The following is a 19039-nucleotide window of genomic DNA, read 5'->3' on the forward strand; positions in this document are numbered from 1 at the left end:
GAGAAAGGATATATCAATCTCGTAAAAATGTCTGGAAGAGAGAGACTTCAAATAGTAAGGAGTTGTGGAACTTACTTTTGGTAAGGTTAGTGCTAACTTGCATAAAGGTGACTGGTCCTGATAGTCAGCAGGCAGAAGAGGTTGACCCCGGTTCTTGGCTATTGTTTCTCTGGACATTTTGTAAAACACTGCCATTCCCTTGTAATGAGGTGAGCTGTAGTTACCAAATTCATCCACTTCTTTGAGTTGGAGCTCCAGTCTGGGCTTTCTTTGTGAATGAAAAATAAGCCTGTAGACTTTTCCAAAATTCTTCCCATCATCTATATTCAGTATAAAAAGATGTATTTCTTAGTTTTAATGTCTGATTTTATGGAATATAAACACAATCTTTTGGGGAGCAAGAAAAGTCAATAGGACTTATACAAATAAAATTGTTTTCAGGATTGGGACATAAGTATGAAACACAGAGCCACAGCTAAACTTTCCTGGCCACTTACATTAACAGTTACATTAGCTTTGCAGTTAGTGGCCTCAAAGTGCCTTTAAGGAGGGATGTGCTGCTGATTGAAAAGCAATGCACAGGAATGATAAAATTAATGAAATACAAACCATGGAGAGACAAATGAAAATCATGTTGACAATGAAGTTAGTACAAGCAGAAGATATTGTATCTAAGGCTCTAGGAAACAATGTGTGCTATTTTGTTAAATGTTACACTTTTTGAGGTGAGCATCTGGTCAAAGTTCAGGGCACTTCAGGATGTTCCAGTTGGGAGAGAAAATTGATGATGGAACCCAGGAGGAACTAAAAAACAGGAGACAGTTTCCTTGCACACTGGTGCAAACTCATTCAGCCCACATTCCCTCCATCCCCCGAAACCACCCCCCCAAAGTTCTCAGTATGCATTTTCCAGGATTGTCTTACAATGTGACCTCTGAAGATGGTAAACTACACACTCATCGTTCATTTTAAAACCTGGCAAAGAAGAGCATAAATATTTTTGGTAGGATTTTCAAAAGTGCTTAGTGTTGAGCTACCTCTGCTCCTGTTGCAGTGAATGGTTCTTACCACTTCAATAGTGAATGACAGTAGTTAGACCAACTGTCAGCACTTGTGAAATTTCTAAACAATAGGCCACCATCACATTAATTAAGTCAGAGGGCCACAAGCAACAGTATTAGTATGCCTTAGATGCCACTATCCATTAAAGTCAATTGAGTTACTCCAGATTTACCCTGATGCAAATGATCAGAATCTGTCTTTTTATTTAAAATCCATTTAACCCAAATGAGATGTTCTTAAAACGACCATAAAAGGAGATTAGTAGAAAAGAGAGGGCTATGGGTAAAATAATGGCCCCATTGAAGGAATTGACAAAATATCAATTAACGTCAAGTGGGCCAGGATTTCACCATATGAACTTCTTTTCATGTAGTCATAGTGGAGTGGCTGCCTGTCAAATTACAAGTTTACAAAAGATAAGGATTGAATGAGAACACTTATATGTGCCATTTCAAAGAATTACCTAAATGCAAGCCTGCTATTTGCAACAGGTGAAAGCAAGACAAAGGTTTATATATCAGATTTGTTCACTTGATAGATTGTGTTTATGTACAAGAAATGGTCAGTTTACCTGAGGCAAATATGTTGCCAGTAAATCTAAAATGAATCTGCTCTCCTTCTCTTAGTTGAAACTGTTGTGTTGGGTCTGGAGGACCAAAGTATCCCTCCTCACGTAGGCTTTGCAGCTCCCAGTTCAGTTCTTTGGACAGAACCAGTAAAACAACTATTCTATGAGGGTTTTCTTTTTTCCGATATAGTACGATATTAGTCATGGTGTTACGAATGGCTTCCTCCAGAGCCTGGATAAACAGAACTAGATGTGTATTGTCCATGGCAAATGAGAGGCGAATGACAATAAAGCTGCATTAAGAAGAAAAGAAGAGAGAAGAAAATAAGTAGTCCCTGAAGTAATGCTTAATTCTTTATTGAACGATAAATAGTTTTATTTACCTTTTGCAACTTATCAAGCAAGATAATACAGTGGTTCAGATAACTGAGGACCATTTTTCCTCCTCAAGGTAGGAAAAAAATGCTCAGATTAGTTTCCTGGGGTATGACATCAGGCCAAGAGTCAAGCTGTTCAGGACTGAAAGCTTTATTGAAACATTCTCCTGTTGTACATAATTTTTCTCCCACTAAAGGCCATAGGTAAAATTTTCAATTGTGAGTTTGGCACTTATCCTAAGTCCTATTGACTTTCAACAAAAATAACTTGGCCTTTTAGTAGTACATTTGAAAGGGAAATGAAATGTCTTTTGTGCTGTGTACCTTTTGGACCTTGTTGCCAGAGGATATTATTGAGTTAAAACAAAATATAAAGGCTAGATATGTATATGAATAACTCATGCTGCAGGGCACAAGATAACCACAAGCTAGGGGCAGGAAAAATGTTCTTGCTCTCTTACGATACAGTTTTGAATAACTAAATGGTCTTGGTTGTAATGGGAAGGTTATACTTTCATCTGAAACATCCACCAGTGGCATTGACTACTGTTACACAGAATATTAGAATAAATTCTCAGTGGTCAGTTCAGGTATGTTAATCCCTATGTTATTTCAGTTCTCATAAAGACTCAAAATCCAGCTGATGAATCAAAATATTGTAATTGGAATAAGAGGGTAACTAGCGGGTTTTGAGGGTAGTAGAATTAATGTGTATCAAAAATTTTATAGAAATGATGACTAACATAGTTTGTAGGATCTTCAGCTGAAATATATATACTCATATTTGATTAACTATATTGTAATTACATAATGTAGTATGTACATTAGAGAGGATAAATACAAAAGCAGTCTCATTTCAGACCTTTATATCATACTAAATTAAAGATTTTAAATAAGTATTTAAAACTATATGAATTTATGTATTAGTTTCATTTTATATTTTTAAGATATGATGAAACTGAGGCAATTTTGTAACATATTTTAATAGCAATATATTTATGATTCAGTATGTAGAGAACTGTTTTTTTTCCCCCCCATGTTTCTTCCTGACGTGTTTACAGAGCTTTTAACTTCTAGAGCCATTTAGATTATTTAGCTGGATGGAACAATAATGCAAGATACAAGATGAGCCTCTCTAACAACAGACTCAGATGTAAATCTGGATATTTGACACGAGTAAGATACACAACTTGCCGCTACTTGTATGAAACTTAAGTGTTAGGTGTTCGTGTGTTAGGGAATATCACAAACTCTTCTATTTTGCTTTTAAAATCATACAGTAATAAACTACAGTGAATGACGGAGGTAACTGCTGCACGTGTACATAGTAATCTGCACTTTCAGCATACTCTCAAATACTTCCCAGTTCAACCCAATAAGGTCTTTATTCTAATATTCAAGGTTTTGAGAATACAGACCTTATTTGTGCAGAACTCCCATAGACATCAATAGGGGTTTATCCTGCATAAAGATTGCAGCACTAAGCCCAATATTTATGAAGTCATGTGCATAAATTCTGGGGAAAACAAATCACAAATTGAGTTTTGTAAGGGGTTTAAATGCATTTGCGTCAACTGTGGTTAGACTCATGTTGTTTTTGTTCCCAGGCATCATCTATCATACAAAGTTTGTTGGCAGAATCTTTACATAAACAGAGAATTTTAAGTGAATATTCGAGAATATACGTCAACATCAAATCTTAAAACTGAGAGTTATGCTCATCCAATCAGGGAGCAGAAACACACACACTGTCTAATCAAAATTAATTACTATAACTCAAATTTCAAATGTCAAGTGCATTCTATGTTATGTTTGTGCACGGTATGCAGATGAAGAATTATTTACCAAAATAAAAATTTTGGCATAATTATTCATAACATACAAATCTAAGAGAGTCATCAGGATCTCATGAAACATTTACAGACTGGAAGAGCCAAACTTTGGCCAGCAAAATAATTCTTAGTGAATGATTTCTCAACTCTAGTAAGTTCCCATTCATCAATTTGTTTGGATATGAATATTTTACCTATATTTCTTTCAATTATTTATGTTACCTTTCTAGATACTCATCTACTTCAAATGATACAAGTCCGTTCTGTGCATTCCGCACAATAACATCATCAAGCACAACCCACTCCTCTTCTTTGCTTCTGTAACCCAATACTTTCAAGGATTCACTGAGATTATCTCCATGTTTTCTCACCGAGGCACTCATTGCCCTGGACAACCACAAGACATGAGAAATCATAACAAAGGTTAAAATAAAGCTCTGTGGATATTAAATACTTGTGTTGTAGCAGTGTCTTCTCCCTTCTCTTTAACCTGCCTAACTGCAGACCATCTGGGACAGTTTGTCTCTTACTGAAAAACTGCATCTAGAAAATGCCATGTATGGACTGGTTTCCAGGTATACTCAGGCTCAGTAGTTTGGAAAGGTTCATGTCCAAATGAATGTAGTTAACCTATAGTCTAATATTGAGCAAAACTTATATCTAGGTTTGCTTTTGACAGGGTCATCTGATTTGCTCCTATTCACCAGAAGTGGAAGTATGCTTTAGCCCTGTGCAAAACCAGAAGTCTGATCTTGGAGAAAATAAAACTAGCCTTCCAAAACTAGTTATAGTTGTTATGTGAACCAAAATATAAACTCATAATAAGACAGTTAACAACAAGTGGGGAAATTACAGGCAATAGCATACTAAGATCCTTTCTATCGGAGCCAGAGAAACACAGCAGCTAGGAGATATGGTTTATTTCTGACTTGTTCAGCTAGATCAGAGACCTCAGCAGAAAAGCCACTTATCAAGAAAGAACAAAATTAAAATAGTTTCTGCTAAACTGGAGTGAACAATCTGATCACATGGGACAGACTCATTCAGGGTCACAAAAAAACCACAATGTGATTTCCTCCACCCAGCCTATCCCTATGAACAAAACTTGACCTTTAAGGGCCCGATTTTCAAAAAAGCTGAGCTCCTTCACCTCGTATGGACTTCAGCTAGAGCTGTGAGAAATCAAGTGTTCTGAAAAAAACCTAAATACAGTCTAAAAATGGCCTGAGAAATTTTGCAGATATCCAAAGAAAGCAAAAGAGTTTGAATCAAGATTACATAGATGTTGCACTGTGTTTCATGGACACATAAGTTCAGTAGTTGAGCTTTTTGGACAAACTGCCCCCCACCACACACACACACACACACACCTGTGTTCCTCAGGTGTTTTAGTTTAGTTTGAACCCTGTTTCATATAGACCCTGAGTCTGTTTCTGCTCTACATTATGTGTGTGGTAGAAGCTTATGCTTTAAAGAGTTCTAAGACATTTATTGGTTTAAACATAAAATGGTTCAAAGGACAAGGACTATGTGAAAATAAGTTGCAGTTTGTTTTGTTTTGTGTTAGTCCAGGCTTCGAACACAATGTTCCGTATAGGAGTAGAAAAGCTTAAAACTATGTGGCTCACTATTATTAGGAGACTGAATCAAGTTATTCAGCCACATTAAATTGTGTTTGAGACATTTTAGTTTGACCCCTGTTTTGTACAGAGCACTCTTTCTGCTCTGCATTACAAGTATATTTGTACTAACTGAAGTAATGAAATATCCTGGGTCTTCGAAAAACAGAATCCATGTTACAGGCACACTTCAAATTAGAACCAGCATAAATTCAAATACTTCTGAAGTTGAAGTCATGTAGTTTACATAGTTCTAGGCTGTTAGCATTGCTAAGTGTGGGAAGATGAGATGGAAGCATTTGTGCACCATCCAACATCCCTGGTTCAGGATATCAGTTTGGAACTTCCTACAAACAGTGATGACCAACCTTGCCAAATCACAGGGTGGATCTAGGATGAGGGTCTACACAGGATTAGAATGAGACTTAATCCTTTTAAATAAAGTGATCTAAGGAGGTTTCCAGAAGTAAAAAATAGGAACAGTTACTCCCTTTACCACCTAGACCTCTGCTTGTGCAGAAGCCTATTTATAATAATATTCCATCATGTAAAGACAGTTTTCAAAGGATCAGTAAGATGGGTTAAACACTTCTTTGAGGTTTAAGGGAGAAACATTTCTAGGCTGACCGCAACCTCTTCCAACCGGTCCCTAAAAAGAAATCCCACTATTTCTGTTCCTACTACAGGGTTTTATCCAGGCCTTTACCCAGGGAAGCAGACAAGTGGGTTTCATTGTCAGGAGCACTTCATTAACCTGCCAGTTAAGAACTACTATTAGGACTTGTCACCAAGATTACCAAAAGTGACTAGTGATTATAGTTGCCTCTATTTTCTAAGGGGGAAGGGCTGATTTTCAGAAAGAACTGTGGTGCTGTGTGGCCACTCCCTGATCAAGCTGAGCAATGCTGGGCACCGTGAAATTAAGTTACACAAAAATTACTAGGTTTTGGAACTCTTAACCCATATAACCTTCTGACCTTTTAAAGCAGAGCCTGGAGACCAGGCTGGCCACCTGCTGATTATAAGCAGGGCAGCAGGAAATATTGATTCTTTTGTGCTTTGGACTATTTAAGTTTCACATTGTGCTTGATGTCGTTAATGGCCATGAAGAAGCATAGAGTAGGAAACAAGAAGACTTAGAGTGAGTGGCTTTCTTTGGTTTGTTCTGCTAGGAAATAAACTCAGACGTGTACAGCAATGAAAGGTGAATCCTGGACATGACTGTAGCTACATATTAAGAATCAAATTTTGCCACCCTGACTCAAATTGAGTTGTATTCTGGACTACACATGGAGTAAGATACTACTCATTGTGAGTCAAGGTGGCAAAATCTGGTGTTAAATAAAGTGAAAAGAGCTAAATTCTTCTTTGCTATAAATGTCTCAGTTTTTCCCCAGCTTCTGTTAAAAATATTGGATGAGGTTCCCCAGCTGGTGTAGGTCAGGGTGGTTTCATTGAAGAAAATGGAGCTATGCTGTTTTACATCAGTTGAAAATCTGGCCCATTATATTTTTGAAGAGGACACCTTCAGAACACTTTAAGGTGAAGAATACATTGTAATATAAAAATGATTTAGTCAGGACTTTTGCAATTCATTTGTAATCTTGATCTTGCTGGATTTGTAGGTAAAAGTTCTCACTTACCGAAGATGATATGCAGTTGTAACCCTGGTTACAGCGGCACTAGACGCTCTTGCATGTTCTGTTGCATCTCCTGGACTCTCTCTTTCTGGATTTGGAGGACAGGGTAGAATAACACTGACTGACTTGTTAAATGGCTGGGGTGAAGGATGCTGGATATGAACCAATGGGCTAGTAGACACAACTGAATGGTACGTGTCATATTTTGCCTTTAATATGGAAACCAGTGATGGCTCAATTGGCTGGACCTATGTATAGCAAGTAACAAAAATAATTAATTTACAAGTAATTAAACAAAATTGCTTTTAAAAAATCATTTTAGTTTAACTTCAGGAACTGGAGGAGAGTTGCATTTCACAAAGTCTCTTGACATTTTTTTAATTGAGACCATATAGATTTTTTTTCTTTAACTCTGTTGAAGAGCTCTAAGGTTCTTCCTTTCTCTATCATTTTACCATATACACAACCAAGTGCTTTGCAACAGAGTCATCATAACCTTCTGCCATTGTTAATTAAATAATTTGGACTACTGTTACTGTGTGTTGTCTTAAAAAGTATCAAGTATCAGGGGGTAGTCGTGTTAGTCTGTATCCACAAAAACAACCAAGAGTCCAGTGGTACCTTAAAGACTAACAGATTTATTTGGGCATAAGCTTTCATGGGTAAAAAACCCACTTCTTCAGATGCAAGGTAGACTTTATACACTACCATTTTGTCTGTATTCTTATATTAATTTTTCATGATTCTTTTTATACACATTCTATTTGCCAAGAATTTTAAAGTCATGCCACTTCTCTGATTTAACTTGTTAATGTTTTCATTTACATATTACAGCTAGGCCAAATCTTGAGGTTCTTAGATTAAACTCTCACTGACTACATTGGGAATTTTGCTTGAGAAAGGATGGAGGTGAGGACAAGAGTATTCATATCATTATTATTAAAAGTAATTATTTACACATTTTTGCAAACATAGGGTCAGATTTTCTGGATGCACCAGATCAGGGAAGCTATAAGGTAGCCAGTTTTATCTCCCAGATTCTCTGTCCCTAGCACAACAGCCTTTCAGTTCTCTAACTTTGGACCAGCTAGTTATAATCCCCTAGGAGCAATACACTATCTATGAATAGCTGAAGCATATCATAATCCAGTCATTCCTGACCTCCTGCTCTAGGAACACCATCTGTGCTTGTGACTCCAAGGAGGAAGGAATAGGAACAGGTTTTATTGGATCTATGCCTGCTGGGGACACCCATACTATGAGGTATTCCCAGCATAGGACTTATAGCAGTGGTGCCCCAACTTTTTCTGTCACGCCCCCTCTTACCAGTAATGGAATCTGTCTGCAACCTCCCCTATTATTGCACAGCAGGGGGCAGAATTGGGGAGGGGGGAGTAGCTGAGGCTAAAGGCAGAGCTGGCTTTGGGGCAGATAGCAAATGAGGGCAGAGCTGGGCTGGGGGCAGAGCACATTGTGGAGTGGAGCTGTGGTTGGGGTTGGAGCTGAGCTGGGGATGGAGTGGAGCTGAGGACAGAACTGGGCCGGGGACAGAGCAGGAGATGGAGTGGAGCTTCGGCTGGGAGCAGAGCAGGGGGCGGAGTGGCCAGCCCTGGAGCTGGGCTAGGGGTAAAATGGAGCTGGGATTGGAGCTGGGCTAGGGGTGGAATGGAGCTGGGCCGTGGGAAGAGCAAGGGGTGAAGTGGAGCAGAGGGCAGAGTGGAACTGCGGCTGGGATCAGAGCTGGGCGGGGGTCAGAACAGGGGTCATAGTGGAGCTGCATCTGGGGGCAGAGCTGTACTGGAGGCAGTGTGGTGCTGCAGGTGGGGTTGGAGCTGGTCCGGGAGCAGAGCAGAACGAGGCAGCTTTCAACCTGCCGCCCAAGGGCTGGCCAGAGCTCCACCACGTGCCCCCCCAAACATTCCTCTGTGCCCCCTAGGGGAGCACGCCCCATAGTTTGAGGACCACTGACTTATAGGGAGATTACTCTTTTTCACTTCCAGACTAGCTCAAAGGGAATATATCTGAGCAGAGAAAATTTGCCGACAAAATACACCACTGCTTGACCCAAAGACTTCATGCACTGTGTAGATTTTTTAATTATAATAATAATTATTATTGTTGGAACAATCTCGTTTCCCAGAACATAGCAAGCATATAAATAGCTACTGCTTCACTTATATCGGCAGATGATATGTTTACTATGACACTAAATGGTTTTAACAAATGTTATCTGTGTTTTTTGCCACCACTCAAAAATGAAGTGACTGACCTCTTTCAAATACATATTGGACACTTTCATATAAAGCAGCAAGAACGTCTGCATGATTATGCTAATGAAGTTATTATTATTCCTCATGGGTTCTACTCTGTAGCAAGGCTAATCATGAAAGTGAGCAATTTATTGTAAATGGCCTTCTTAATCGTCTCAAAATGTGAAGTAAAAATTAACAATGTATTTCTGTTCTTACTCCATGCTTAAAATGAAAGGATCCATTTCATAGTTTTGACTTCCTTGTTCATAGTGGTGAAACATCCACATGTAAAGCTGAAGTAGGCAGGCTTTTTCCAGGGGAAGTTTACAAGAATTGTAATGGGTTGGAATCCACCTCTCCCTTATAGGCAGATGTCAGACAAGCGTCACATGTCTATCGGACTCTTATCCCTGCCCCTGAGCTGGATTATGGACTGTAACCCACACATCGCCCTATGCACTGGATCCATATAGTTGTGGATGTCCTGTCAAAACTTCCCTATCCTCCTTTCAAGTTGGCCTGTTTGGAGTTGACATGAAACCCAGGACTGTTATGCATAAAGGTTGCAAAGTCCCCCTGAATGTCCACTCCATAGCCACTCAGCTGTTTATGCAGTGGAACCACAGTAATAACACTGGTTGGAGGCCTTCATCATTATGATGGGTTTTTCTTTGGAACTACTCATGTGACATGGACATGATGCAAAATAAAATATGACTATTTCACACTTACCTTTAACTGCACGGTCACTGGAGAACTGAACGTTTCTGGAGGGTAGTAGAAAGAGATTCTAGAATCCATGCTTAGCTTTTGTGAGAGCCCTTTCTTTGGAATGGTGAATGTTTCTTTTTTTAAGCATGACACCACAGAAAAAATACCAAGCTGGTAAATTTTCACTTCTGCAAAGGCCCCCTTTGTGAGAGAGAAAGGATGCTACAAATGTTAGTAGATTATCATTTCCAGTGGATGAAATAACTATATTCCGAGAAGTAAAATGAAAATAACTTAAATGTTGTTACCATTTTGACAGCCTGTGTTACTCCGGTAACTTTCAATAGTGAATAAGGCTCAGTGTCATTAACAAGGTTGCCATCCTATGTTTAGTAAGTGGGAGGGTGAGTGTATGAAGATATAATTGTTACTCTTCTTTAGGTTAAATGCAAAGTAATCTCTCCTCTGTTTCATTTACCAAAGAATTGTCAACTCACACAAATGCTCACATTTAAAACAAAACTAAACTGTAGACTCATCTGTATTCTTGGACAAAGTACTTCTCCAATTAATGTTTCTAAAGAGATGTTAATTGGTGAGTTTTGTATCCAGTCAACCATGGGGAATCTTGGAGAGAGATATATAATTTAGTCTAGAAAAAGATCCACGCTGAACCAAATTATGCTCTGAGCCACCTGAGGGAGGAGGGGAAGATAGGTAGCTTTAGGTCACCTTTATGCCTCCCTATATTGGGGGTTGTTCTGAGGGAGTGAATTAGCACCTGAATTTTGAGGCACTTAAAAGTAGTGGTCACCTTAGAAAATGTGGGTCTTTGTGTTTAGGTAACCTTGACAATATATGAGATTCATGATGGAAAGCATGGCTTATTAATCACTGCTTTAATTGCAAAATTTAACTCAACCTTAACTGTTCAACCACAATAGATCCTTTCATAATGCTCAAATAAGAATTCACCAACCTTCTGATTTCCCTGGCACCCATCAAAGGAAATGGGAGTTAAGTAACTTGATTGAAAGTTCATATCAGTCACCTTCACCATGATGTCTCGATAATTTCCTCTGTAGCGTGCAGTGAATGGGATTGCAAAGTTGATAGGAAAGGGAATTAATTTTCCATGGTCTAAGCATGCAACACTGATGACATTGCTGACCAGCTCCTCAGAATCTTCCACCACCAAGGAACTCATGTCATTGATGATCCTGCATACTAAATTCTCTAGAGTGATGGAAGGTGCTGTAATATAACAGGCAACTTCAGGTTCAATCTTATCACTCACTTCTGCTACAAATCTGCAGAAAAATACACAGTATTATTCATTGGGCTTTTCTTTTTTTGACCTATATTATGTAAGAAATAAAGCAATTAATGTATGCATTTCATATATTTTTATAATAAATACATCAAAATTATTCACGTATCTCTTCATTTTTTATAAAACACAGGTTACTCATTAGTAATACCTTGCATTAACTAGCAAGTGCATAGGACCAGAAAAATATAAGTGACACTGATTAAAAATTTGTTACAAATTATTGGAAAGCTGCCTAATTTTGGGACCTGATCCAAAGCTCATTGACATCAATCAATGAAATCTTTCTACTGATTTCAGTAAGTTTTGAATCTGACCCTTTATGTGCTCAAGATTTCAGGAAGCTACATTAAAATCTTCAGTGCAGGGTTACATTTTTATTAAGTGTCCATACTAAAGGGTGAACTGCCCGTTATGCATCTCCAATGGCTGGAGTGTATGCAGAGGTGTATTTACAAATAGTAAACTTTTGCATACTTACACTTTGTTCATCCAGGGACTTGATCTTTCCACTTTTTCTGAATCATTTGTTGAAAGATTCATGGCAGGTGTATTCCATATATTCTCCAACCTTGTAGACTCAATTGTATTTTTCCTGTTGCTCCCAGTAATCTCATAAATTTCCTCCTTTTTGTTGTCATCATTTTCTTCTTCATATGAATTCTCTCTTGGTTTGTGATCTTCATATTCCATCTGAGTTGGGGGTTCTTCACTTATTGCCTTTTCTTGATCAGAAAGATTAATTACAAATCTATCACAGATATCTTTGGACTTTCCAAATACAATTATATCATCTCCATTGCTCCCAGGAACTTCTTGAAAAGCTCTGTTTGGGCATTTCTTATTATAAGACCCTGCTCCATGACTTTCCTCCTTTCTGTTGTAATCTTTTTGCTCTGTATGTGAACTCTGTAGTAGCTTGTGATCTTCATTTTCCATTAGCTTTGGGAGGTCTCTGCTTACTGCCTGTTCTTGATCAGGATTTTTTTCACTTAATGATATAGCAGTTTCTTTTTCCACTGTTTTGTTTTCACTTGGCTGGACTTGGTGAATGTTTGGACTTTTCCTTTCATTCATGGGAGAAGTTACCTGGAGTGGCTGACTTACACCAGCAGATACTTTCCCAGAATGTGTCTCTTCTTCTTTACACACAACTATTTCATTGAAAACATCTTGAACAATCTGGGATTGAGATTTATCATCATGTCTGCATCTAATATCACAAAATTTGTTTTTTGCCTCTTGAAGATGTGTAACTGTATCCAGAAAGAGTTCATTTATTTTTTGAAGACAACTCACAAGAGTGATGATCTCTAGAAAAAATGTAATTAATTGAATATCACTGTGAAATATTAGTGATAGTGTGCAAAAAAAGTCAATACATACACAAGAGATACAACAAGGTGAAGTAATACATTTTACTGGACCAACTTCTGCTGGTGAGAGAGACAAGCTTTTGAGTCCCACAGAGATCTTCTTCAGGGCTGAGAAAGGTACTCTGAGACCTTAAAAAGAGCTCTGTGTGTCTCAAAAGATTCTCTCTCTCACCAACAGAAGTTAGTCCAATAAAAGATATTACCTCACCCATCTTATCTCTCTAATATCCTGGGACTGATATTCTTTCACCTTAAGAATAAATGTGCTTGCTTATAGAGAGCTGTATGGTAACTTGTAACTGAAGGTGATTATTCTGTTCATAGCCTCTAGAGAGAAAATAAAGCATGGGTGCTGCTCTGTTTAGGCAGTCTGGCTTGCTGGGAATATCACAGTGTTGGCAAGGAACTTTGCAGCCTGGAAATGCCCCTGTCAAGAGGGAGAGAGATGTATGTCTCTACCCAAGAGAGGTGTGACAGCTGAGAAGCTAAAAAGCTTATCACACCAGCTCAAGTCTCGAGTTCTGGCAGGTGTCAGTCCTTCAAAACTCATAACTGGGTCTTCCTTGTGATTAGAAGTTCAGAACTTTCTCAGATTCAGAATCAGAACCACCATGAATAGTTCAGTCTTTCCTTTGCACAACTTGGGCCTTTCTGGCTTCATGCATAAAGTGATCAGCAGACAATGGCCCACTCCACAGGGCATAGTTTCAAAAGGCTGGATTTGATTTGTTGGGTTTTTTTGGCATAACTGGAGGTGGGGGATTTACATTCAACTCCTATTAGGTATTCCCCATTTAAAGCTTGGGCCTTAGATCTTGGCCTCATATACAAGACAATCAATAGAAAATGGCCTACTCCTCAGGGCATAGCTTCAAAGGGCTGGGTATTTTTTAAAAACCAGAAGTGAGGAATGTGCATTCACCTCCCATTAGGAATTCACCAGGAAAACCACTTAACACTTTTTGTTCCAAAAGTACATTCTCAGGCACATTGTTCAATACAGTCTTTTGAACCCCTGGGTCTCACATGTGTCACAATTCCATCCCTCGAGAGGTTTCATACAATCCCAGCCCACAATAATACATAAACCATGCATGTAACACAATGGACTCCAAAGATACATAAACTTATTTCAGTAAGGCCTCCCAAGCACACCATGGGAAATTGCCATATCTGTCACAATGTGACCTTATAAGAAAAATGGATTATTTTATTTTCCTGATTTGTCTTGTCTTATGCCCTTTCCTGAAAATACTTGCAAAGAAAAATGTTCAAGGATTGTAGAAGTATTACTTTTACAGCAACCCTCAAGCCTTTTGCTGTCAACTCTGTAGCAAATGGAGAGTTTTGGAACTGTCTCTCTTCATTTATTAGATGCATTACAAACCTCTAAGAACATTTCTCAGCATATTTCTGTTCCCTACTGTGTGATACTCACAGGCTTGTTTTTGAGGTTAAATCCAGTGCAAGTCAATACAAATAAAAAAAGTGATAGAGATGAAACACCATATGCAACACTTACCACTTGCAAAAGATTGAGAGAGAGAGAAGGAAAGGACACTAAATAGGATGATTCTCTTCTGAATAGAATCCAATGACTCACATTCACTGCTCCTTTTTTCACACTTAATGAGTAAGCTGTCTGGGTAAATCAATCCCTTATTTTTTTCTACATGAAAAATAATTGTATTATATGATAATATTATTGGTGTGATGCTATAGATTAGATGGGCCTTACCTTTCAGTTCTCGTTTTCAGTGGCTTATATCCAAAAATTACATTTTGGAAGAATGTTTTTTATATTTGTACTCAGCCAAGAAATTAACATTTGAAAGATCCAAAGAAAATGTATTTAATGTCTGTTCAATTACCAGAGTATGAAAAGTATATATTTTGTATTGCTGAAGTTGGAAAAAAATTGTGCAGATGCATTTTTTTCACTCTAGCAACTCTAAAATGGCTTGGATCTGAGATTTCACATTTTAAAAAATGTAGATTTCAATAAAGAATGAATGCTTTCATAATGTGGAAAAAATAGCTGCAGAATAAAGAAATGAAAGCGTGTATATAGCATGATCTGCATGCATCCTTACTGGCTCAGGTATGTGCCATTATGGGGCTAAATTGTGTGTGTTGTTTACTAATGTAATTCTGAGCAATTCCACTGTCTTCATGAGAAATACTTTGCATTTACAGATTTACTAGAAGAATTTGGTGCATGGTTTGTACAGTAAACATAATTCATTCAAGATATCTCACCTTATGGACCAGCTAGAATTTACTTGGTAAGGTAACAAGGGGAATCCCAAAATGTCCCTAAATATCTCTATACCATTCTGACCTGAAAAGGAACTTCATTTAGAATAAAGTCCTATTCTCCTGTACCTGTTCCCGACTTCCCCACTTTCCCTTGAGTGCTCGACACCCCCCCTCCCGCCCCCGGTCCTGCCCCCACTTCACCCATTCCATGAGGCCCTGCCCTGCCTGTTCCCATTCCTGCCCTGCCCCCATTCCAACTCCTCCCCCAAATCCCACCCTGGCCCCGCCTCTTCCCTGCCTCCTCCCCTGAGTGTGCCACTTTCCCGCTCTTCCCCCTCCCTCCTGGAGCATGCTAAAGCTGCCAAACAGCTGTTTGGTGGTGGTTGAGTGGGAAACACTGGGAGATAGGTGGGGACATGGCATGCTCAGAGGGGGAGGAGGAGGAGAAGGAAGTGCAGGGGGTGAGGGGAGCTTGGCTGCTAGTGGATACAGAACACCCACTAATTTTTCCCTGTGGGTGCTCCAACCCCAGAGCACCCACGGAGTCCATGCCTATGGTCCCTTCTTCATTATCTACACTAGCCATTTCCAGCCCATCAACACCAGGGCTGCCCAGAGGTTTCCAGGGGCTTGAGATCTTCGGCAGCAAGGGGTCCTTAAATTCCAGGAGCCGCCGCCGAAGTGCCCCGAAGAACCACGGCGGGGGCCCCCCCGCCACCGCATTACCACCAAAGCAGGACCCGCCGCCGAAGTGCAGCCCAATCTTCAGCGGTAATTCGGCAGCGGGGAGCCCCTGCCGCAGGTCTTCGGGGCACTTCTGCGGTGGGTCCCAGAACAGAAGGGCCCCCCACTGCTGAATTACCGCCGAAGACCGAGCTGCACTTCAGCGGTGGGTCCTGCTTCGGCGGTAATTCGCCGGTGGGGGGGTCCTTCCGCCCCAGAGCAGAAGGACCCCCCACCGGCGAAGACCAGGAGCAGAAGAAGCTCCGGGGTCCGGCCCTACAAGAGTTTTCTGGGCCCCCCGGAGTGAGTGAAGGACCCTGCTGCAGGGGCCTCGAAAAACTCTTGTGGGGGCCCCTGTGCAGCCCAGGGCCTGGGGCAAATTGCCCCTCTTGCCCCCCCCCGGGCAGCCCTGGTCAACACACCATCCAGAGGCACAACTGATTCCTGACCCAATGCCCCTGCAATATCTGCAACTGCAACTCAGCCAATATGTAAAGCTCAGGTATTCTGTCCATTTATAACAGAAAAAAGTGATTTTATTTATATGTATTTTGATTTGTAATGTAAGTGTCTAGTCTTAAAGCTCTAAGCACTTCTACCACATGTAAAAAAAATCAGTTCATACTATAACTCACAACAATTAAAAATTAATACCAAGAAAAGGATCCTACACTGACAAAATTACCAGTTTTGGGGCAATCATTCTGAGAATATCCCAATGGTCATCTCAGGAACATGATATGGGAGGAGCTCAAGTGTGGTTTCAAGATGCCCTACTAGGGTAAAAATTCCTGTTGTATTTGAGGTAAAACAGAATAAGAAAGGCAGTGGGGGATGTGCTCCATCCCTTCCACTCTTTGTCCAATACTTTCTCAAGCCTCAGAGTAGACTCCAAAAAAAGTACCTGAAAAGCTAAGGTGTATTCCTCTCCCCCACCCACTTGTGAAAATTGCTGACAACATGCAATTAAATTATGTTTTTTTTTTAATTTAAATTCATCATAATCTCTCTCACACATCAGATACATGTATATGGGTGCATCTAGTACCATATGTGGAGGAATCTACATTTTGGATCCTAAGTGTATGGAGAGAGGGATTCCAGAATGGATGGATAAAGGGGCTATGAGGAAGATGTTTCCAGTTGCATCTGAGATCCACTTGGCGTTACAGAGAAGGGGAGCAGTAGCAGGATACAAACTCACTTCAGGGGTTTAAGCAAAGAGTTAATACTGCTTATATCACCCGACAAGGCTCGCAAAACCTATTGAGCAATCTTAAAAATATTTAAGTGACCAAACTGTTACCTAATACTATAAGTAGGATCCAGAGCATAAGGATATTACAAAAACATCACCATGGTTGCCCACTATAGCAGAAACCGCTTGCCTCCATCTAAGTGGTTTCAGTTGGTGTGTTATTTGCTAAATAAAGTTGCAGCTATTAAGCCATTTCACATTAAATTTGTCTCATATTTTCCTTACAGCCTACATGTGAGTTTATGTACAGTGAACATGTATATTAAGGCTTTAAAGCTGGCAGTAGATATCGTAATACAAAATATTGCTACAGATGCCATGGATATTACATATAAACTCCCTTTGCCTGAAATTTGGAAATAAAAATGTAGATTTTTATTTGAAACTTTCAATTTTCCTCAATTCCATTTTTCTTTATATATTCTTGAGCCATTCTGAAAACTGAGGTTTGCCTATCCTATGTACCTTTGAATTTCCTGACATGTATGTGTTTAAAAGCTGAACCATATCAATGCATAGTAATTTTAGACTATTCACCAACATTGTATTAAAAGAGCCTTTCCACATGTTGTTACAAAGTTAACCTTAAAATTTCTTTCTGTGCATTTTTTTTAAAACATGTGATCACTTTAAGGACTATGCTTTCCTTGTTTTTCTGACCTGAGATAACCCAGTTTCAGAATACAGTGGCAGTCTATGTTTAAGTGTCTCCTAACTTCTTAACTAACTCATTGTTTTATCTGAAAGAGAGAGAATTTGGAAAAGAATCTTTTTGGAAAAAGAGAATCAGAGAGTTCTGAATGAATGAAAAGTAGCTAATACAGATCACATAGACATAGTTAGGGAAAAACCAAATTGCAAGCAGATATTTTCTCACTAGAAATCTCTTGTATGATCTTGGATATCTTACAAAAACCATAGAGCTACGATTCATAAGTACAGGCATAGCTGAAGATGAGAGTCAGGAAATTATGTCTCTGTTTCTCAATCCTGGTGTGCTAAACTAAAATATTATTTAATGCAGAAATTGTATTTTTCTGCTATATTTTGCTAAATATTCTTGATGTGGTGGGATTTTTGGGAGACTTTTGGTTTGCAAAACCATGCTATCCTTTGTTCAGGAAACTATTTTTAATGTGAATCCCACACTAAATCACATAATTGACCCATTAAATGTAAATTTGTGTAATTAAATATTATTAGCAGACTAGTTTAACAGTGCATTAAGAAGGGAAAAATCTAGAGTAATTTAGTTTCCTCAGGAAAGATTGGAGGAAGACTTTCTGGTTTGCTTGAGCTGCGCAGGACCAGAGGGCAGAAGAGCCAAGGATTAGCCCGTAGTTGTTTGATTTAATACAAATCATAATGCAAAACAATATAGACAAGGAAACTTTATATTAATTAAGTTTAATTCATTATTCTACATAGAAACCTTTTTTAGCTCATTATCTCTTCAGAAAAATACACAGAGAAAAAAAAAGTAAAATATATTCTACTGAAAGAACAAATATTAAAGTTCCAATGAATGTAAAATGTGACTCCACATGAGTGTCAGAGGGCAAAATTTGTTTTATTATATATTAAATAAATTCTCTTTATGTTAAACTCAACTTTACTTGCCTTGCCTTGAAACCAGTTGTTTATGTTTGCTCTGAAGAGTATTCAATAGCTGGCAGGTGTCTTGTAGGATCTCTGTATTGTGTTGTAACTGTTGGCTGAGGGAACTGCTGAGCTGTTGCATGAGGAAGATCAATCTAGGCACATACTCTGCTGTAGCTTCATTATCTTGAAGGTCACTCTTTAGAAGTGTTTCTCTTATCATTAGGTTTAGATGCCAAATCTGTTCCAGTACTTGACTTGGTTTAACTGTACCAGGTGTTATCTTACATTCAGCTACTTCCATTTTTAAATATAGAAAATATTATTGTAACTTCTCACATTCAGAACACTTCCAAAATATTGTAGCTTCTGTTTGTAACTTAATCAGGGCATAAGAAAAATGTTGCATCCTAGTCCTACTGAAAAATCAAGT

General features: G+C 38.9%; 1 protein-coding gene across 4 annotated transcripts in view; it reads right to left on the reverse strand.

The window, feature by feature from the left end:
* The window catches only part of DTHD1 (death domain containing 1), a 73255-nt gene extending 54216 nt beyond the window's left edge, over positions 1-19039 (reverse strand). For all 4 annotated transcript variants that reach the window (XR_007773559.1, XM_050947452.1, XM_050947450.1 and 1 more), the window contains exons 1-8: positions 18628-19039; positions 11873-12704; positions 11041-11371; positions 10083-10262; positions 7102-7346; positions 4062-4226; positions 1634-1923; positions 76-320 (exon numbers count right to left, since the gene is read on the reverse strand). Coding sequence is in view for 3 of the 4 variants with exons in the window: in XM_050947452.1 (XP_050803409.1) it covers positions 76-320; positions 1634-1923; positions 4062-4226; positions 7102-7346; positions 10083-10262; positions 11041-11371; positions 11873-12704; positions 18628-18910 (2571 nt within the window). In the remaining variant the exon portion in view is untranslated. The remainder of the gene's footprint in view (positions 1-75; positions 321-1633; positions 1924-4061; positions 4227-7101; positions 7347-10082; positions 10263-11040; positions 11372-11872; positions 12705-18627) is intronic.

Source organism: Gopherus flavomarginatus, chromosome 3, assembly GCF_025201925.1.
Source record: "Gopherus flavomarginatus isolate rGopFla2 chromosome 3, rGopFla2.mat.asm, whole genome shotgun sequence".
Classification (NCBI taxonomy): Eukaryota; Metazoa; Chordata; order Testudines; family Testudinidae; genus Gopherus; species Gopherus flavomarginatus.